At 40.2% G+C, this 23,017-nt stretch overlaps 1 protein-coding gene across 2 annotated transcripts in view; it reads right to left on the bottom strand.

Moving 5' to 3' along the window:
- Positions 1-576: 576 nt before the first annotated feature.
- JAM2 (junctional adhesion molecule 2) overlaps positions 577-23,017 on the bottom strand; it is a 39,858-nt gene continuing 17,417 nt past the window's right edge. The window contains exons 2-10 of one of the 2 annotated variants that reach the window (XM_058018808.1): positions 18,913-18,978; positions 16,102-16,215; positions 14,472-14,624; positions 11,280-11,485; positions 9,012-9,114; positions 7,467-7,574; positions 6,477-6,492; positions 5,695-5,728; positions 577-4,774 (exon numbers count right to left, since the gene is read on the bottom strand). In XM_058018808.1, coding sequence (XP_057874791.1) covers positions 4,742-4,774; positions 5,695-5,728; positions 6,477-6,492; positions 7,467-7,574; positions 9,012-9,114; positions 11,280-11,485; positions 14,472-14,624; positions 16,102-16,215; positions 18,913-18,978 — 833 coding nt within the window. In that variant the 3' untranslated portion in view covers positions 577-4,741. Of the gene's footprint in view, positions 5,729-6,476; positions 6,493-7,466; positions 7,575-9,011; positions 9,115-11,279; positions 11,486-14,471; positions 14,625-16,101; positions 16,216-18,912; positions 18,979-23,017 lie in introns of both variants that reach the window. The other variant, XM_058018807.1, reaches the window with a different exon arrangement.

Raw genomic sequence — 23,017 nt, 5'->3', positions numbered from 1 at the left:
TTTCATGGTGTGAAGAAGCTCTTAATTGCATGGTGAGTGTGGCTGGCTGTGATCATCAGCTCTTACATGACAGAGGCAGCTGATAGTGCTGCTCCGTGTTAACTGCAAAACTCCTTTGTGTGCTGTGTTTTAATGCTTAGATACTATAACACTTGTAATGATACACCAGGAAGGAACTGTTTGTTCTGTTGAATTTATCCAAAAAGTTTCTGCAGAAAAAAAATCTCCATGAACCTAAAGTCTGTAGCAAAGCCCTACAATAGTGATGGAGGTGCACAGTCAAAAGCACAGGCACAAATGCCCTAATTCTACACTGCATCAATGAACACAAAGGTGATGAAGTCTGCTAAAGAAGTTGTGCGGTGCAAATCTCTGCAACTGAACTATTGACACAAACACTTTAACTTCTGAGGAGCTATTTATTTATAAAAATTATATCTGAGAAACTACATAAACACTTTGACAGTCTTCATACTAGTTTGAATTGTATTGACATGATTTTTCTTCAGAATAAAACTACATATGCAGTCTACAGAGAGAGAGACTTCCACATTAAACACTAAAACACTGCTTGAGCTTTTATTACAGGAAGATTTATTTTGTCAGCATAGTGAGTTTATTGCTACATGCTTTGCAATTGTATCAGATTTGCCAAAGTCATCTCTTAAGTCCTAGTACATCACAATTGCAGGAGAAAATGAGCCCTTGACAATGGCTGAGACACAAGTAGTGAGATCACCTATGAAAGTTATTTGAATAGATTTTTCCAAGCTGCAAGAGTGAATCTTGTATAGCTGCATGTACATATGAACAAAATGAGAAGCTTTCACACAGAACTAAATTGAATATACAAGTTAATTTGTCTTCAAGTTTATTTGGGGGTTGTTTTTTTTTTGAAATACCATCACAGCTAGGTTGACTAAATATTGGCAGTTTTTATTTTCAGCATGTAAGACATGGAAACGATATTTACAGAGCAGAGGCCAAAAGATCCCTTGTGGTTTTAACCCCAGCCAGCAACTAAGCATCCCATAGCCTCTGGCTCACTCCCTGTCCCTTCCCCCTACTGTAGGGAAGGGAATTAGAAACAAAATTTGTGGGTTGAGATAAAGCACTTAAATAATTGAACCAAAGTCATAATATGGGAAAAAGAGAGAAAGAGAAAACCTGAGAAGCACAAGTGATCAGAGCACAAGTGCTCATCACCACTCACTGACTGATGTCCAGCCTGTTCCCCAGCAGCAAATGGCCCCTCCCAGCCAACTTCCCCCCAGTTTAAATTCTGGGCATGATGTTCTATCCCTTTGTCCAGTTCAGGTCAGGGTCCTGGCCCTGATCCCTTGTGGCTTGAGCACCTTCTCACTGGCAGAGCATCAGACACTGAAAAGTCTTTGAGTCAGGGTAAGTACTGCTGAGCAACAACTGAAACATTATTGTATTACTGATATTATTCTAATACTAATTAAAAAAAAACAGCTCTGTACCAGCTACTAGGAAGAAAATTAACTCCCAGCTGAAACCAGAGAAGTATCAGCTGCTTATTCCATACCATTTATGTCATGCCAGATCCCACACTTCCCAATATACCAGCACCTTTCCTGTCTTTTTATAGATGCACACACAGATACCATTTCCTTTATCTATAGACAATCCCCGTAGATGTCTACTGAATTCATTCAGTCCATGACTTTTGGCGTATACAGTTGTGACCTGTGAGTGTCATGAACAGTCTTTCAGGGCAGGAAAGAGGGGGTCTGGTGTTGGATTGGTGCATGTTGAAGCCAGTTCTGATTCCGTCACTGCTCTGCTTGTCCCGTTACATCACAGTTTCACAGTTGATTCTTAATAGGGCAGTTGAAAGGGAGCTGAGTTCACATCCCCAAAGCTGGAGGGGTGGAGACAGGCACCATGAGGTGCCCAGTACAATTGTGGGCATGCAGCTGATGTAAAAGTGCTAATACACAGCATTTCACAACAATTAACATCACGCAATGCACTGGCTATTCAATGAAACCAATGCACAAACCAGACTTGCAGATCCTTCCATCTTAACAAGTATGCCCAAGTCCTTGAGCAAAAACAATCCCACAGATGAGTTTGCCTTTGCCCAAGGCAAGAACAACCCAGACTGTCTTCATCAGCACAGTTTTCATGTGCACTACAGGAACTTTATTCTCTTCTACAGTAAAAGTTTTGATTGGGCAGGGCCAGCCCACTTGGCAGATGACTCACCAGGTGGCCTTTGCCAATGTGCATCCCAATGTTTGAAGGTTCCCCCTGGCCATTGCTCTCAGTGTAGTCTAACAGTCCATTGGATCATGTGGTTTTCTCAGCTGGTGCATGATACAATATACCCACTAAATGCCATGTTCCTTGGCCCAAGCATCTGAGTGTTTTCCAAGTATTTCTAGTTTATTCTGTTGAAAAGGTGTTGCTCAGGGCCCCATGTGAAATCATTCTTCTGAATCACTTGATAAAGAAGGCTTACAATCAGACTAGTTTGGAATATGCATTTTCAAAAAAACCTACATTTAAGCTTACATTTTGAAGAAATGGATTAGAATTTCTTTCTATGGGATCAGGAGTAAATTCAGCCCTTCCACTCTGCCTGGAAAACCATCCACTGGAGATGGGAGTAGCTGCTTTCCTGGAAGAACCTCAATTTGGGATTGTTTTCCTTACAATTCATGTCTCTAGGGTCACGGTAGGTCTCCCATCCCAATTCTTCATGCCTTCTCTGTGGTGTCTCAGCTAAACCCACAGGGTATCCCATGGTGTGTACCTTCCATATCCTCCCTCTTGGGGCAATGCCTACTGTCATTAGCATGGGGCTGTAGAGGTGAGGAATAGAACATAAACTCTTTGAGCTGCTGAAACTCCTGGGACAGTTTATCTGATAGTTTCTTCACAGATGAGAGAGGAGGAGAGGTTGTCTTCAAATTCCCAGAGATGGCAAGCCACTGTATCCACAGATGGTGGTGTGATGTCTTTTCAGATTGATGTTGCCAGTGGGTTGGTGTGTACTCTTGATACACTCTACAAACTTCCACCTCAAAGGAATTGGTCTGGATCTGTGGGGAACCTTGTATTGTCCGGGTCAAAATAAATCTCTAGCATGGCTAATTCCCTCAAGTATTGGATATCTTTCCACTTGCATGGTGACATGTAGTGTCATTCCTGTAAGGATACCTTTCCTTCAGGCTTGACAGGAGTCACTTCCAGAGGCTGGGGACTTGTGTCTCTCTTGCAATCACCTTGTCAATGCTTGCTTTCTTAGAAAGTGATTCCTTCCCTCTAGTTCCAGCCCATTATCCCAGCATTGGAACAGCTAGGTGGTAGGATGCTCATCAGGACAACAGCTGAAATATTTATGTATATCCTGCAGCTCACTCAGGAGTAAGGATTGAGTGGTTGCCTCTTGTTGGCCTGTTACTGAAGTTTGTGTAGGTACAGTACACGTCAGTGGAGTTTTGGTTGTCACAGATAATTTCCTAACCCTAAATAAGGCCTGAACCAAATGCAACAACACACTGATTGTTACCAAAAGGACCAGGTTCAAGGGTAGTCACAGGATATGCAAAGTCTTTTAAATTCTCAAATGCTATTGTAATAATCCTGGAGGGGAAGGAAGGTGTTTTTCCCATGGGTTGGCTCTCTGATGGTAAAAGGCAGTAGATGTAACTGTGGATAGTTTCCAGCAGATGGCTCCCAAAGGACAGAGGGGACACACACCAGACAGGCTCATGTCATTCTATCATTTCACAAGCCAGTACAACACAGAACAACACAGTGATAACCTTAGCCCAAGCCTAGAGCAAATGAACCAATATGGTGACCAGCAACTATTAAACCAATACAATGAAGGCTTATAACAAACTTGTTTTAACATGCTCTAGTCAGATCTGGTTTTGTCTCAACATTTTGAGTCCCACATTGGGTGCCAAAAAGAACTGCCAGCAGCTCAGTCAGCAGCTCAGCCCCATGTGGCTGTTTGCTCACTGTCCCCATTCCAGCCCAGTGGGAGAACTGGAAAAAAAAAAGTAAAACTGGTGGGTTGAGAAAACAACAGTTTAATAATTGAAACAAAGTAAAATAAGATACTAATAATACTAATAAAAACAACAATACTATTAATTGTAGTGAAAAGGAGAGAGAGGAGTAAAGCCCAAAAAAGGCAAGTGATGCACAACAGTTTCTCACCACCCACGGACTGATGACCAGCCTGTCCCCCAGCAGCAGTTGGCTCCTCCTGGCCAACTTCCCCAGTTTAAATACCGGGAGTGACATTCTGGCATGGAGGCAGTCAGCAAGCACCAAGCCTGTTTGAGTTCCAGAAATGTTTGGACAACATGGCAGGCACATGGTGTGATTCTTGGGGTGTCCTGTGCAGGGCCAGGAGCTGGACTTCATGATCCTGATGGGTCCCTTCCCACTCAGCTTATTCGATGATTCTGTGATTCTGTATATCCCTTTGGACAACTCAGATCAGCTGTCCCAGCTGTGCTCTGCCCCTGCTTCTTCTGCACCTCCTCCCTGGAAGACCATGGGAATCTGAGGACTCCTTGACTTGGAGTAAGCACTACTCAGCAGCAACTAAAACATCAGTGTGTTATCAATTTTATTCTGATATTAAATCCAAAACACAGCTACTATGAAGAAAATTATCCCAGCTGAAACCAGGACATTGATACTTTTGTATAACAAGTAGTAATTTGATGTCCCTCACAGAGGCTGAAATCTTCTAAATAACAAAGGACTTGGTATGCTTGAAATCCTAAATGAAGCAAACAGGGTTACAATAAATAATAGTTCAAAGATTTTAAGCAGGTTAATATTTAGTGTACATTTCAGAAGAAACTAAGGCACTGAGCTTGACAAGAAATATGTCTGATGTGCTGTTAGTAAATGTTCTTTTCTGAGATGGGAGGTCTACAAAATGGATTCTACAAAGAAGTAGCAACCTATTAATAAATATAGGTATCAAACAGCTCTGTTCAGAGCATCAGATTTTTAAGTGCATTAACAATGATAAACAGATACCATAGCTCTTCAAAGCTTTATCTTTCTCACTCAGAGCAAACAGTTGGTCTCAGTAAGTTTCTTATATACATACTAGGTCAAGGATTAAGTTTATGCGATTTAATATGTTCTGTTTTGATTAAGAAAATGGGTGGTGTTCGGGGATCTTTTAAGGTTACATCAGTTTACTCATGCTACTTTAACTCCTCTTGTCCTTAAACTGTAGATAGTGATATTGAGTCACTCCTAGTTGAAGTTTTACATAGAACTCTATTCCTTTTGCACCAATCTGAAAAGCTGGAACTGTGTAGATGTAGTAAAAGCCCTTTGAGCTGACTCAAGGAAGGGGAGGTGGAAGTAGTAAATTCAGCTTCCATATTTCAAGTCTTTTGACCCACATTATTCTTAGAAGAGTTAGGGCCCAATCTTTCTCTCACTGCTGTCTTGGACTGTGTCTCAGTTAGTTAATCAATATGTACAAGAAGATGCAAAGTATGGAGCAAAGTGTTGCACTTAAGACCATGCAATAGGAAGCTGTTAATGCAGATAAAGTGTTGCCAGGTACGGGCACAGCAGGAGTGAGGAGTTTGTGTACACGGAAAGACATTACAGATCTAAGGAACTTTGAAGATATCTAAAGCTTTTCAAACACACTAGTGAACATGAAAGACTTGCCTTTTCACTTGTAGATTGATAGTTTGTCTTCTTTCTGTTAACAGAGCAGGAAAGGAATACAGTCAAAAAGTGACTTTTCTGGTGTTGGGTTTACCCCTTTGGGAGCCTTATATATGAATGCATTTTTCCAGATTTCCAGCAATCCTCAGGGATTTTTCCCCTCCTCTCAGAAAAAAACTTACAATAACAAATCCATTGAATACTTTAAGATAGCAGTCATTATCTCATAAACCACTGCCAAACAGCTTCTCTAGCTTGTCTTTCCAACTCTTCCAGTTACACTTTTTGTCTAGCTCATGGCCAGAACTAAAATAGCTTGGGGAAATTCTGACTTGCTACTAAGAAATTTTAGTGAAATAAATCCATATCAAAAGAATAGACCAGGCACTGTCAGAAAGTTTCTACCAGTTATATTTTTACAAAACACTTCCTGAAATAACTTGAAGATATGGATATGAGAGCAGTTCAATTTGGTTCTGATTGTCTTCTGTCTAGTTGGAAGAGGAGACACATGAATAACTGAGTTAGAAGTGTAAGCTGTAACTATGTAAATAGACACATCTCTGTGTATTTACCACAGCAATGTAATGATTCACTTTCTGACCAGCACACTGGTTTCTATTAAGGAAACCAGCTAGTGTGTAGGATCAGATTTATCTCAGCGTCAAGAAAGCTATTGCACAAAAATCACGTTAGAAAGTCTGTAAAAATCATTAGAGTTACTAAATCATCTGAAATGTAAATGATGTTTGCAGTAATTTATGTACTGCTTGCATACTTACTGGGAAGAACTTTCCTCTGAAAAAGAAAGGAAAAAAAAAAGAATTAGCACAAGAACAGTTTTCCTTAGCTGTTTTAAAGTTCTTTGAAGTAGTTATTTCTAGAATATTCAGCTCTTCAGTTTCTAGAAGGAGTTTCTGAACCAAATGCCTCTTTTTGGTGTAGTGAGTTTAGGCAGAAGAAAGATTAAGTTTCAAGGGTAAATGAAGCCCCAAGTGAACACTAACGAGCAGCTCTGCAGTCTCTGGTAATTTCAGGCAGCTGACCTTTTCAGATCCCAATGTTTGACATCCCATGTTTGACATAGTTGTTGCTGCACTTAAGCATATAGGTACCAATGTAAAGGCTACAGAGGGGGCTGCTGGATGTCAAGCTTTATGTAGGAATCCCTAAAAGCAAACTTTTTCCATGACCCAGAGGAAGAAGACAGTTAATTTAGTTTCCCTTTCATCAGAACTTAGTTGGTCAGGCACTGTTGACTAAAACAGGTTTAATTTTCTTTTGCCTTTCTTAGGCATTCCTTATCAAAACTAGGGTGGAGAGGTTCCAAGAACCAGAGTCAGGCTCATTGCTTTCCCTAGGTTGTTGTTTGGTAGCCTTAGCACAAACATCTCCATGTCATTTTCAAAGTACCTTTTGCAGTAGATGTTGGCAGAATAAAAATGTCTGCACAAAATGTTGCTGTTTTAATGCTCTCCAGCTTTAGTACCATGGAGTTAGAACCTTCATGGAAAGGAGGGCATCATCAGAATAATAAAATTATGGAATGGTTTGGGTAGGAAGGGACCTTAAAGACCATCTGGTTCCAGCTCCCTGCCATAAGCAGGGACACCTTCCACTAGATCCAGTTGCTCAGGACTCCCTCCAACCTGTCCTTGAACACTTCTAGGGATGGGGCACCCACAGCTTCTCTAGGCAAGAGAGAGTGTCATGGAAACACTGCTAGACAGACATTTTTTGACTCAAGGAAGGAGTGATTTTATTCTACTTACTTGCAAAGTAGCCCTTTTTTTGGGCATAGAATACTCCAAGGCCACACAGCACCATCACCAGAGCCACAATTACTACAGCCACAATGATACCGCTTACATTAAGGTCATCTGTAATTATAAAGCAGAAGTCCTATGTTCTAAATGGTAGAAATTTCCACTGGCTGGATTTTTCCCTAATTACCACAGGCATTTTTGTATCTATAGGTGATATGGATACAAAAATATCTATATATTTGGCTTTGGCCCAAGATACATAAGTTAATTAGTAACAGTTAGATGTATTTAAGTAGTAAAATGTGCCACAGCCACTTTAACACAAGGGCTTGGTACACATCAACTGCTTAGTTTGGGTCAAAAGTAAGGAAAGAATAAGAAGGACCAAGGGATACATATTCCTTATCATATCTACCCCACATAAGTATTACCCCAAGTCATACGTCCATGAGGAAAAACATCTTGACATCTTTCTAAGTGTTAAAGCCAGTTTTTTCATAGTTAATTTGCTTAACACAAATGAAACAGCTGATAGCAATTGAGTTCCACTTCTAAAGAACTCTTCAAATGAGTTTTTGGAAACGCAGTGATTTTTACATTTTTAAATAGCAAGGCTTTAAAAATACAACACAATAAAGCTGAGTTGCCTGAAGTTAAACTCTACACCAGGCTACTGAAACATCTGGCCATATTTATTTTTAAGGTGATGGCTTGACTTCAACCATGACAAAGACCACACCCATATCCTGATATACTCACTAAGAACTTCAGACTATCATACATTTTAGGAAAACCAAAATTATTAAGAAGCAGAAAAATTTTCATGGGTTTTTGTTATGTTTCCAATTATTTGGATCCCAACTTTAAGCATATTTCGATATATAGTTCAGATTTTTACCCCAAAACCCCACCAAATTTTTGTACAATTTAGGCTGACAGCAATTTAGGTCTTAGTGCATATTTTCACAAAGTGATTCTATCTCAGTAGCTTGAGGAACATTTGCTCATAATCCACCAAGAATGCATTAAAACCCATGACATGATTTTCAGCTAAGTTCCATGAAAGCACCATATGGAACTTTGCAGCTCCATACGCTTGGACAGGATCTTCCCTGCAGTAGTTATTAGGCTTTGTTACCATTTGCTTTCCTATGATATCTGCAAGAACCAGTTGTATATTTTGGAAAAAGCTCCTCACACATTTTGGGTTGTTACAGACTGTTACATTAAGATTTCCCATGAATGAATCCCAAAAGGCAGGCTTTATGTGAAGAAAACACCCCAATGGACTGGCACACTCTTCTGTAAGCCTTCCACAAAAGCATTCGTAAATATTAAAGTTCTCATATGGCTGATGATTTTCTGTGAATTCAGTGTTTGGCAATCTAAAAGCTAATTACTGCAATAAGGAACTTATTTCTCCTCCCCCCAAATGCCATAATCAAATAAAAATATTTAAATCAATCTGGTCTTAGATTCTTAGTTATACCATGCAATTACATAAATCCTACTGCAAGACTGTCTTCCACCATTATTTTCTTTAACACTTACCAACTTGCATTCGCTTCACTGAGCATTTCTGAGATAATCCAATCCCATTGGAGGCTTCACAAAAATACTCTCCAGTGTCATTCTTTGTAACTGTATTAAACAGCTGTTAAGAAAGAGTCCAAAATCATTATCAGAACAGGGGAAAAAATCCTGTAAGATAGAAATTTTGACATGTCAATGTAGATTTGTTTGTTTGAAATGAAACCCAAAAATGAAACCCAAATGAAACCCAAAAAACCCTGAAGGCAAGTAAGAAATTCTGGTCCATTTCAACCTTGTAACAGTTCCCTAGTCACATTCCCTGGTCCTTCAACTTCTGCTTGTTGCCTAAGAGGTTCCTTTAGATGGCCATTTAACTCAGTGGAGTGTATCTACAAGGAAATTAATTTTTAGTGGACCAGAACTTTCCAATAATATCCACTATTTTAGACATGCTCTAATTTCAGAATACCCGAAATCAAACAGTTTCTTCATTTTATCAAAACAACTCCATTAGCTGATCCTTCAAAAAACTTGACACATACTGCTTATGATGCATTGTCAACTGAAATTTTTCAGAAGTAAAGACTTGTTTGAGTGGTTCTCAACCCTCCAAAAATACACTTTGTCTTCTTCCAACAGAGAAATGCTAAACCACACTATTTATCAAATACTACTACTGTAAAAATGAAAATGAAATTAAAATGAGACTGGCAGGACATCTCCCCCCACCACAGAAGAGCTTATCTGATGCTTGTTAGTTGGTGCAATAACTCAGAGCATCTTGCTCTCTCATGAGCCTCACAGGAGCCTTGGTGAAGTAACTCAATCAGGACAGTTTTTCTTGTGGTGAATTATTTCATTGCCATGAGATTGATGCTTTCAGCTGACAGTAAACATCTTGCTGTGGAAGCAGATATGGAAAGACAAGCTGGAATTTCTGACTGACATACACTTCACTTTACAAATTGTAAAAGCTACACCACATTTTCACAAAGCTGAAATCTTCTGCACATTTCCTGGAAATGTGTGGGGTCTCCCCCCCAAAGTCAGGACCCCAGTTTGTGGTTTCTCTCTTGGGGGCTGAGTGTAAGGAGTCTGTGTATGCTATCAGCAATTCGGTGGTAAGTTACACTGACTCCTAACCTATACTATTTCCTTGCTAGCTGTAATATAGGTACCTTAATGCCATGCACTGTTTTATGTAATCTACTTGTAGTTCTTATATTTTACACTGTGTAATAAATAACTGTTTAGGGCCTCTTGTCTGTTACTTTATTATTAATACTGCCAATTCAATCACTAACTCATTTTATAATAGACCTAACTGTCCACTCTTAAGAACTTGTAAGCCAGAACAATTTAGGTGCAGGTCACCTAAGTAGAGCTGCTGCAAAAAATCTAAGCCTAAGGCAGGGCTTTTCTAAAGCTCTCACTTGATCTGTAACAGAGATGAATAGAAACTGACCTCATATCAATTCCAGTATTTCTATTTTCCTAATTATTAGACTTCTTAACTGTTTCTTTTTAATGTATGCCATACTTTGATATTTTGAGAAGTGATTAGTAAGTTTGAGTATCCATCTGATTTCTGTGATGAGCATTCAGAACATCTGAATGCTTAGTCATACTTCAGTTTCCATGTTTGATTTTGCACAAGAGTAGTTTTCTTAGAACAGCTCTTTACTTCTGAAAAATCTCAGCTCCCTAAGTAGCATCAAGCTCTTTTGAAGGATCAGCTAACGGGGGAAGAATGAGAGAGACACACAACCCACAAAACAAACTATAACAAAAATGAAGAACTAAGCTTACTTACAGTCCCAACTCATTCCCCCTGACTTCACAGGTCCTGGATGGGAACTTGTAAATGGCACTGGACTGCAGAGATTCTGTACTGTCCTGAGTGCTGCACTCCCCTTGACGTGTATGAAGCTACTATTCCAAATTTTAAAGTTCTGTCAAATAGATCTCTATTGCCATACCAAAATCTCATTCTCACCTAGTACTAGTTTAACAAAGTAAAATTTGCCATGTATTTCTAGATTCTCAGTTACCACTACTGCAGCCTTGCACCTCACCCAGTTTGTGTGTATCATTCAATATCTATGGCTTGTCACTGGTTTGAAGCAGAAACCACCTTCTACATTTCTCAGCACATTTCAGCATGATATTGACCTCTAACAAAAACCTTCTGAATTTTTGGATTTAGACTCCTGTGGATCATTTTACTGAACAGTAAATTTGGTCTTCTTGATAACTGTCTATGACAGAGTTGGTTATTACACTTACCAGAGTGCCAGACTTTTTATTCATGGTGTAAGTTATGTTTGCTGCTCTAGCACTGCCTGTTCCTGTCTTCTCCAGCAAGGCAACACCATTCTTGTACCACTGGTACTCAGATGGAGGGGAGCCCTCAGTTTCCTTACAACTCATCTGCACGACCGTTCCTGTCATTGCGGAGCTGGGTACCTCACACACTGGAGTAGTCGGAGCAACTGGACAGTGAAATTGAACTTGTTACATGTGTACTTATACTGTCCACCTCTGTCAGAGTCTGAAATAGTTCATGCCTCAAACATTGATATAAAGTTTTGCCCATTATAACAAAAACTGTATAAAGAAGCTACAACCAAAGAAGCCTCCCTGAAGATACCTGACTGGGACTTTGGACTGAAAGTCAAAGTGCTGAGGTTAAATAAAGTGAAAACTCATTCTTCAATCATCTGAAACAAGCAAGTAAACAAGGAAAAGAGTGTGAGCCAAACCCAGCTAAGAATCATCTCAGGCTTGCTTTGGGGTGAGGGAGGCCGTAGCCTGTCACTGATGGTGGAGACAGGAATGTGACATTTGGAACACAGCGAGGTTCATGCAGCAACAGCCAGAGTTTATTGATGTGTGCCCTCTTTGTGAGGGCTTTGAATTTCCCCTGCTTACAGATATTATTGGTCAAAGGTCTTAACTCTGCCCAGCTCACTGGCCAATGATACAGGTGCATTCCTGGTTCAAAGGGATTAGCTGGGGTCCCCTTGTTTGAACTTGAATTCAGCCTGTCCACTTAAAACCTTTACTCCTTATTCTCTAAGGAGCTAGGCTGGTTGAGTTGGTATCTGTTATAGCCTAATTATCTGTGCAGCCATAGACCAGCTATAGCTGTCACAGTAGCCCACTGACCCATTTGTTGGGAGCAGGTTTGCACAGATTTCCATCCCAGCCAAGGTGGGGGCAGGAAGTTTTGGCGTGTTGTAACCTCTGCTCAGGGGCAGGGAACCCATCCTCCCTTACACAAATGGCTATGGAACCCCCAGCTTTGGGAAGGCCACATCCACAGGATATTCACGTGAGAGGCAGCTGAGGGGGTGCCTTAATCCATCAAAGGCCCCTAAAGTGCTCCCCAGTGCCATTCCTGCAGCCTGGCACCCCAGGCCTGCACGTGATGCAACAAACCCAGTCTGCTGTAAGGGACAATGACAAACTCCCCCTGCCCCCCAAGGGAGGAGCCTGGATTTTCCCACCTAGCCTGAGTGTATATTAACACTCAGATTCTATGCTTTTCTTCTTCACCACCAAGAAGACCAGCTGGAGAAGATCCTTGAAACATCACTGGGGTCCATGGAGTGGTTGTATTTTCTTTATTCTGTCCCTGTTACTCTCAGTCCCTCCTACCTATTTCTTATTTTTCTCTCTCTCCTTCTCTCATATATTTACTATTAAATAAACCCCCATACTATTGTCACTGTCATTTGGTCTTGTTTGCACCTTGATTTGGGCAGGGTCATTTCTAAGATCTAATGGGATCATGACAACATGACAGCAGGCTGACAGTCATTGTGAGAAGCTGAGCACTTGATAACTACTACATCAATGAAATGAAGAGTAGGAGAAGGGCTGGAAGGCACAACCCTGCTACTGAGAGCACAGTAAAATTTATGAGTTGCTAAAAATGAAAGAGGTGCTTACTGCCAGCCTCCCCCCACCATATGCTGTGTCATCCTCTCTCCAATCTGTTCACTTTCATCCAACCCCAGAGAGTTTGTTTCACTTTGTTTGTTGTATGCAACAGACAGAGATGGGATAACTTGGAATCTGTAGTCCAGCAATTGGCCCCTTCCTTACCCTAGTATTTAAAAACAGAAGTGAAGAAGAGGAAAAAAGAATTTTTGTATTAAAAGGAGTAAATTTTTGAGAGGTGAATGTCAGAAAGATTCACCAAGACATTGGCAGTCATCATAGGCACTATATAAACTCCAGTCTGAGGACCAAAACCAATTGGTTACTACATTCCAGTTTAAATTAAAAATGAACATTCCCCCACACAGATGCAGGAGAACTGTTTGTTCCTCCTCCTATGAAGATGAACATCTCTTTTTTGATTTTTAATATGTGAACAGAAAAGAAACTTAATTTTTTATTTTTTGGTACTTAACATTATATAGAAGACAAATAATGGTGAAGAGGCATCTGTGGAACATTAAAAGAACAACTGACACCTTAACTAGTACAGATAAATTTTTTTCTTGGTTGATTTTAAGATAAAAAGCATAAATAAAGAAAACCAAATGAAATACTAATTCACATTAACTTTCAAAAAGGTTTGTAAGCAACATATGCTGCCTCCCCACCCTTTCTCCTTTGGCCTCGAAGATTTCAACTTTAAATTAACAAGCCACATTTAAAACAGGAAAGCTGTTGAGAAAGTAGAAGAAAGTGGGTTTAATTTATTGTTGAGGCTAATCAGAAGTTCACGCATTTATCATCTTTTATGAACAACTTAGAAACTTTATGTATAATTTTGAATGATCAATTATTATTAGTTTTAATAGGACAAATACGGAATCTACAAAAGCAGATCTTTTGTCCCTGTACAGCTAAAAAAGGAAAACTATTGGCCTCTACTACTCATCCAGTGCAGCAAATACCAAATGCAATGTGAGAGCAATGTGCTCAGTATTCACTTTTCCATAAATTCCTTAACTGGGAAAGAAAACAAAGGCCCACAAAGAACAACTGCTCCCCAGTAGGGCACCACCATCTCTCCTGTAAATAAAGTCCACTGATTGCCAGCTCTCTGGCTGGCATTGCACAAAACCTCTCTCCTTCCAAAACCAGGACGAGGCTGTAGCATCTTGGAACGAACTTCTGCTTATGAATATTTGATAAGTGCTGACAGATGCTGACTTTCCAGTGCCAAGCACCATGATCGTCTTATCCAGATTCTCAGTCACTGAGCAACTTCAGTTGTGAGAACTGAAACTCACTATGATTTAATAAAACCATAGTTATGTCTCTTTCTAAAGCAAGTTTGACTTTTGCCAAGCTGTTTTGTGATGTTGTAGAATGTTCATGTGCAAGTGTGTTTATAAACCCAGCCCGAAGGAGACCCAAAAACCCGGCACCCACACACTGTGTGGGCCACCCTACCTTCAACATCCCAACACCCCATCATCCAGTTTCTCTAAAAAGGCTAAGTAATAAAGTTTGTACCCAATACTGTGAGAGTAATAGTAGCCTCTCCCAGGCGTTGTCCCTCTTCACTCTTGGCACTGATTTCACAGCGGTAGGTCCCAGAATCCCTCCTAGTCACGTTCCTAATTCGGATTCCTGTGTTCAGCATCTCTGCTCGGCCTCGGAGATCACCTTCAGGGAGAACAGACAGAGAGGTTTCTGCTCTTTGCTTACAGAATCATAGAATCACAGAGTGGTTTGGATTGGAAGGGACCTTGAGGATCACCTTGTTCCATCCCCACTGCCATGGGCAGGGACACCTTCCACCAGACCAGGTTGTTCCAAGCCCCATCCAGCCTGGTCTGGAACATTTCCAGGGATGGGGCACCCACAGTTTCTCTGGTCAACCTGTGCTAGGGCCTCACCATCCTCACAAGGAAGAACTTCCTTTGTATATTTCCTCTGCATATCTAACCTGAATTTCCCCTCTTTCAGTCTGAAGCAAATATCTATGGCTCATTGGCTTATTCTGAAATCATGTACAATTTATTGATATTTTATGTCATATTGTACATGAAACTATTGCTGATTAGTTCAGTTTTAGTTACCTGTCAGCAAAGAGCAGTATGTAATCTCCTTCTGAAAACAGTATGAACCTTCCATTTAGTCCAAAAAACCACCCTCAATTCAAAAAACACCTCCATCTGCCATACATTATCCACTTGGAAGATGGAATGCATTTTTCTGCAGATGTTTCAAGAAAATATATATATATATATAGCAGTAGTGAGGTGACTGAAAGACATCCCTTTCCACTAGAGACATGACAATCACTAACATAATTACCTTAAAGAAAAAGTTGTGAGTGAGATCACAGCAGAATATTTGACATTTTAACTTGGCAAGAAAAACTTGATGGATTTAGCAAAAATATTGCCATGAGACTTCTAACAATAAAGAAGTTTTTGTAATTCCACAGTTTATTATGAAAGTTACATGCACACACAGAAGCATGAGTTCCAGTGTTTCTCTAAATTAAATACATGCAAAAAAACCCCAAGTTCATCAAGGTCAACACATCTGCAAGGTCTACAAACTAACAAAATCTCTGCTTTTATTTTACTTCTCAGCCTTCATTTATTGTGATCAATGTAACAGAGACCCATATGTTCTCCAGCATACAACGCTTAAGTAAGTCCTTTTCAAAACATACAAAGAGAAATTCTACTTCTGAAAAGAACACAAATAATTTATAACATACAGCTGAGTTTATATTTTATGTATATAAAAAATGCTGAATTATTCATATCTAACCTCCTGCTTTACAGGAGGCTTCAGAAAACTCTTTTTAGGATAGGAGTGCAGAGCCTGCAGTAGTTTAGGGGAGTTTACATCCACATGTAATTTCATTGTTGAAAAATCACAAGAAATCTGCAGTATCATTTTTTTAGCCTTTAATTTTATTATATTTAACTTAATTAAAAGGTAACTAATAATTTTAGAAATGCCTTTTTTACCCCAGAGAAGAGTTCTCTTTCTCAAAACAACAGCTCTTCTATATGAACAATTAAGAGCCTTCTTGTTCAGTCTTATTCTTGGTGTCCCCAAGAAAGAGTCAATAGCTATGCTAGAGAATGACATGTTAAACCATCCCTTTGCAGTACTGTACCTGTAAATTCACTGTTGTAGTAGACGAATGAGACTCCTTGAGATTGGATTTTCTTCCACTCTATTCTTAAACTCATCCCTTTTGAAAATTTGTGTTTGCAACTAAGAATAGCCTCTAGAGGGAAGACAAAAAAAAAGGACAAAAGGGAAAATTAAAGATTTTAGTATTGTGTTGGTATACATTCAGGTTCTATGAAATTCATGTTCCTCTTTCAAAAGAACTTGTACAGCAGCAATGGCCAGATCTACTTCTCAAAGTGATGCTTCTCCAGATTTACACAAACACAGTAGGGAAAAAGAAACCAGTAATTTTCTTATACTTCAGTGGCTTTTGAGTAAAACTTCAGATGCTGGGGATTCCCATGCTGGATAGGGTTTATTACTTTCCCCATATAACATGGGAATGTTACTTTATCAATTACATTTTCAATTACTACCCTCATTTTAGTTTAAACAGTTCTGAGCAGATCACCCCTAAAAAGAGGGACTCTGACTTTGTTGTAAACATATTTTTTGAGTTACCATTCTGAATTCAGTATCAATAGCTTTTCTATTTAAATTTATAACTTAATGGAGATGAAAAATATTGCAGTAAGATGGTTTAAGAAACAAATGCAATATAGACCTTGCTACCTGTAAGCTACTAATTTTCCATTACAGGCCACAATATCCAGAGCAAAAGCCTTTATAGGTTTGACAAGGCCTGTCTAGCTTTCATAATGCCAACATGCACTGCTCAAACACAATCAACCATCATCCTCCTTTCCAGTCTAAACAAATGAGGCTGGAAGGTAATTAGGAGCTACAGACAGATCTACTCCCTTGCCCTTCAGAGTCTGATTTCCTAGGTCTGCTCTGAAAAGAAACAAAAACCCAGACTGGTAGCCTTGGTGATACCTCACAGGGGAACAAAATATCCAGACTTGAAAGAAAAATTGAGGCAGGAGGGTGTTCCTTGCCAGAAACATGTTACACGTGCACTGGCTGTTTTGAAAAACATACTGTGCACTCAGGAAGTCTGAGGTTCCTGACTTCAGGTTGAGTGTATGGGTGGAGGCTTCCTGAATCTTAAGATTTGCTAGTTTCCTTCCCACTTTGTTTTTTGTATCCTTCTAACAAAGAAAAACCATCATTCAAGCTCAGCTTGCTTTTGCTACTGGCCTTGTGACAGCTGGCTTGTCAAATGGGCTGGTCTCCATTAGCTGACAGAGAGACAGCTCAGCTGAAGTGTTCTCAGCTGAACAAGTCACCTCTGTCTCAAATGAGCTGCCCCTTTCTTGCATCCCACATGTTTTTGTTTCAGAAAAAAACCCTAGCACTGATGCCCACCCACTAATCTTATTCAGAGAAATGGAATGCATGGAAGAAAGGGAGTGTGCACAGAACAGAGAGAACATAATAAAATTGCCCCTTAGTTATGCTTTTTCCCCTAATAATAGAGTCAGGGAGAGGCATTTTCCAGACTTGCATTAAGGTAGGTCCACTGGATACTGTGCATCAGCACTGGTACTGCTAGGCCTGCAAAAGCCCTCTGGAATCTTGGAGAGATCTGCACAATATTTAATTTGGATTTACATCTGGTCTGGAGGCTATCATTGGTGATAGAATTATAGAATATCTCAAGTTGGAAGGAATGCCAAGAATCAGTGAGCCCAACTCCCTGCTCCTTGCAGAACTACCTAGAACAAAACCATGACCAGGAGTGTCACCTCGATGCTCCTTGAGCTCTGTCAGGCTTGGTACCATGACCACTCCCCTGGGCAGCCTGTCCCAGTGCCTGACCATCCTCCTATACAGTCAGAGGAGTTAGAGGAGAAAAGGAAAATGCATTTCAGACCAGCTGCACTCAGTGGAATAGCTGTCCATTGGCCCTGCCATCCCTTAGTGCTGCTACACATGGAGAACTTGGCTTGGCATGTGGGCTGTGCTAAACTGATTCCATTCAATGTACAAATAACAAAAGAAAAAATGCAAGCCATATACCATATAAAAATACAGAACCTAATCAAGCTTTAATATTAGCTGAGGCATTTCTCTCTGCTTTTGCCTGCCTTGAGCTCTAAATGCATTCTGTCAAGAGAATACTTAACAGAAGTCTACATGACAGTTTTAGAGACCTCTAAAATATTTGATTATTACCTCAAAATGCTGAAGGTTTAAAGCTCAGAGAACAGGTTTTTTATCCCAAATTTCCACCTCTCTCCACTCCAAGCAAATTCAAAAAACAAACCCACATAACCCACAAACCTCACACTACAGTACTCCCCTTTCTCATCTACCCAGCAAACAGGTTTTCCTCTTTTCCTCTGTAAGTTCTCCACCCCATTATTGGAAATAATTTGTATTTTACATATGACATATATATATACATATATAACTATGTAAATAGCCATTACAGTTACTGACAAGTAAAAATAGCCATTCAATTATTGTTACTTACAATTAACTAATCTGTTCTTTCTAGTCCTTCACTTTTCTGTCTTTTAAGATATTTAATGTTTCTCCTTTCCATCAGGTCCCATAATATTGTGTGGAAGGAAACCAGGCAGAAGTTACAGGACTGACAAACAAGTCATAGAAGCACAGAACAGGTGAGGTTGGAAAGGATCTCTGGGGAGCACCTAGGTCAACCCCACCTCGAGTAAGAGAAAACAGGGACAAGACCAAGATAAGGCAGAATCAGTGGAGAGAGTGGGCACAAGACCCCTCAGGAAGGAGCAAGAATACCTCAATATCTGCACAGCTTCTGTATACACAGTTTGCATGTATTGTGTATGTATTAAAAACTACCACAACAATGCCCATACTGTACCTTTAAACTCCTCTGCTTTCACATTTTTGTTATCTGTTTCAATGGAGATTCCAGACACATCAGGATCTGCAAGGGGACAGCAAAAAAAGGCAATTCAGCAATAAACATTTGTGATTTCACACAAAGCACATTGCTTGTGCTTTGGCAGCTACAAGCAATATTTTTGAGACCTCCTCACACTGTACAAGTTAGACATTGCTTACGAAAAAGAGTACAAACTAAGAGCTAGACTAGGGCTGGCCTTGAACAGTTCATCTTTTTTCTCCAGGTTCTGGCATCTGTAAAAAATAAGTAATTCTTTTTTGCAATGGCATAATGACATTAACATGTAAGAAGTTCTATATAACCAGTAAACATTTTATGCTATGGTAATGTCTGTTTATAACTGGGGAGACATCTATTAATCCATAGGTGTATTTTCCATAACATTCTTATTACAAGGCATGCATATTTTCTGAAGAATACCACTTACAGTTTCTACAGGGTAAAAAATATGTACAGTAATTGGCAATTATCTCAAATTCTTCTTGAAATGGGAAGGAAGATAATAAAGATTTATCTTGTTTTAACTCAAAGAAAGAAAAAATCCCCATATACTCTTGGATATTGTTGGAGGAACTGCAGGGGGTTCTTCTAAAATAGATGGCTGAGAATGGAATTGTGTGAAATTGTATTCTATCTGAGAACCATTTATTGGTAGTGAAAAGGATGTTGCCCTACTAAGGAAGAATAGAAAAGACAGAAAATGAACAAGGAGAAGGAAAAATGGGCAGAGAAAGAGAGGGGGGGCGACTGAGAGAAAAAATGGGCATTACCAGCAGAACCTCAGAGTGGGCCTCAATGTCCAGCTAGTCAGGGCTAAATGACGAAAAGCTCTGAAGCTTGTGACACAGTTACTTTTATACCCTGCCTCCTCCCAAAATCTGCAATGCTGAGAGGAGATCATTGGCCCAGTCCAACATTCCAGAACAACCCATTGTCCCTTCACCATCTGACTGGAGAAGCTCTCTGGAGGTCAGTGTCCTTGGTGGCCTCCTGCTGACACAGCCTGTTATATCTGAGATGTGAGATGGCTGCCAGGCAAAGGCTCCTGAGAGACAGGGCTTTCCATCTTCTCCTAGCTGCCTCCTGATAGTGAAAGATTTTAAAATCATAGAAAATTTGGGGAGCTAGAAAGAAAGTTAGGCTTAGTAGGCCCTGGGAAAATGTTAAGGGTAGGCCCTAGGAAATGTTAGGCCTTGTGTTTGTTAGATCATGTGAAACTGCACTCTGTAATCAATACATGATAAAGTATATGATTGTTAGATGTGATGATTACTTAATAATTAGGTGTAATTATTGTTTAATCACAAGAAGAGTCATGAGAAACTATGTTTGAGGGTCTGAGGGAGATCACAAGAAATCCATGCTTGGATGAAACCAATGTATACAATAGAACAATGTAAGTTTAATAACTAATATGTAAGTTATATAACGATAGAATATAAAACACGTTCAGCTCGAAACCATGTCGGAGTCAGATTTGGGTCTGTGTATCCCTGACACCCAGAGTTCTTAAATAGAAGCACCTGCATATAATCATTCCATGATTATGTATTCCTGAACATTAACACTGCAAGTAGCACTTGTACAGCCCCTCTCCACACACCTCTGGTAATTTCAAACAATATTGAGACAGAACTCAGAATTAAATTGGTTCCTCACACTCATGTATTGGGAACACTGTATTTCCAGAAAGAACAAGTGAAATAACCACTAGACCTACATCAACCCCCACCCAGCTACCAGGAGTTGGGCACAGGTATCACAATTAATCCACATCAGGCTAGCAAGTGCTTAACAACTGAACACAGGTCTTTACACAGGTCTTTACACAGGTCTACTTTTTTTTTTTTTTCCCCAAAAGCATCTCAAGTTCTCTTGGTTTAGTACTAGCTTTGAAGACAGCACAGACACTTCTAATGCAGTTTATTTCCTCCGTCTGCATCAGCCAGCTGGACAATTGCTATAGTGGATATGGACAAGAACTGAGAACCCATTTCCATCAATGTTTAGAAACTTGACTTGGTTAAAAATAATCTTATTTTGACTGATAAAAGCTAGGAAAATGGCAAGATTAGATGTTCTTAAGCACACAGACCTCCTTTGTCCATCCCTAATTAATTTCCCTTTCCCCTGCTTCCTGGGGGAAGAGTTGCACACACCCTAGCAGATGAATATCTAGTCTTGACCTGAAAACACAAACAAATTAACAATCTCTTGATTCTTATGGCTTTCTTTTAACAGTTGATTGCTTTTGTTGAAATTAGTGCCTCACTTCTGCCTTGAGTGAGTCCATTTGGGCTTTCAGTGCTCAAAGTTTTGTTTGTTTGAAGATATCATCATAGAATCTCAAAGTGGTTTATGTTGAAAGGGATCTTTAAAGGTCATCTAGCTCAAGCTCCCTGCAAATGAGCAGGAACATCTTCAACATGAGTAGATTGCTCAGAGCCCTATCCAGCCTGACCTTGAATGTCAGTGTTTCACCACTCTCACTGTAAAACCTTTCTTCCTTATATCTAGTCTGAATCAACCCTCTTTTAGTTTAAGCCATTATCCCTTGTCCTAACCCACAACAGGCCCTACTAAAAAGTTTGGCAACATCTTTCTTGTAAGTCCCCTGTAAGTACTGAAAGGCTGCAGTAAGGTGTTCCCAGAGCCTTCTCTTTCACAGGGTGAACAATCCAAATTTTCTCAGACTATATTCACAGGGGGCATGCCATATCCCCATGATCATTTTAGTGGCCCTATGGACTTGTTCCAATAGCTCCATGTGCTTTCTATGCTGGGAACCCAGAGCTGGATGCAGCCCTGCAGGGGGGGCTTCACCAGAGTCGAGCAGAGGGGCAGAATCCCCTCTCTTCCCTGCTGCCCACAGAGCTTTGGAGGCAGCCCAGCACACAGGGGGTTCTTGGGCTCCCAGTGCAGCCTCTCACCCACCAGCACCCCCAAGTCCTTCTTGTAGGCCTGCTCTGTTCATCCCCCAGCCTGGATTGATACCAGGGGTTGACCCAGGTGGAGCACTATGAATTCAGTCTTTTTAAACCTCATGACATTCCCATGGGCCAGTTTTTGAGCTAGTCCAGGTCCTTCTGGATGACAATCAAATCCTTCAAGTGCAGCAACAGCACCACTCATCTTGGTGTCATTAGCAAATCTGCTGAGGGTGCACTTGATCGCTTTGTCTATGTAAATAATGAAGACACAGAACAGCACTGATCCCATACACCAGAGTACTCTATCATAGTTTTCGTCTTAATTAAAGATCATTCCTTATGGTTTAAGTCTGACACAACAGAGGGAATTCTTCATTCATTCTGTTCCTATGGCCTTTTTCCTCCTTAATTTTCTGCAGTTTTTTTCAGCATCCTTAAAAAATACAAATTACAGTTCTACAGGTATCTATAACCACTGCCTCAGAGTCATGGAGCACCACTCAGAAATGTTATCTGAGGCCCTGACACTGTAGCAAGAGTTCATTCTCTGTATATTGTGATGGCTTGACCTTGGGCGGCTGCCGGACACCCACACAGCTCCTCCTCCTCAACATGACCAGGGAGAAAATAAGATTAAAAAGCTCATGGGTCAACAGAAAGACAGGGAGTCAGGGAGTTTAGTTAGCAGTTACCATTACAGACAAAGCAGACTAAATTTAGGGGAAAAAAATTAAATTTACTGCCGGTTTAAAACAGAGTAAATACAGTAGTTGTGGGCATGTGCTCTTCTCTGCTGCTCCTTCCTCTGCATGTTCTCCCCTACTCTAGCACGGGCTGCTTTCTATAGGTCACAGTTACTGCCAGGAACCTGCTCCAACATGGATTCTCTGTGGTGCTTTCTCACTATCTCACATCCCCTTCCAAATACATGCTCAACAATTCTTGTGTCTAAAAGAACACAGCCTCACCCGACAGTGTACAGTGAATTTTCATGTGTGTACATTACCAAAAGATCCAAATTGGGTATAGCTATCCTGTCTGTAATATGTTTCAATTTTATCCACTTTATGTTACGCCAAAAGTTATAATCAGAAGTTTGTAATATGAAATAAATAAGACATGAAGAATTC

Source organism: Melospiza georgiana, chromosome 2 (genome assembly GCF_028018845.1).
Source record: "Melospiza georgiana isolate bMelGeo1 chromosome 2, bMelGeo1.pri, whole genome shotgun sequence".
NCBI lineage: Eukaryota > Metazoa > Chordata > Aves > Passeriformes > Passerellidae > Melospiza > Melospiza georgiana.
Note: the sequence above shows the minus strand (reverse complement) of the source record. Positions and strands in the feature narration are given on the sequence as shown.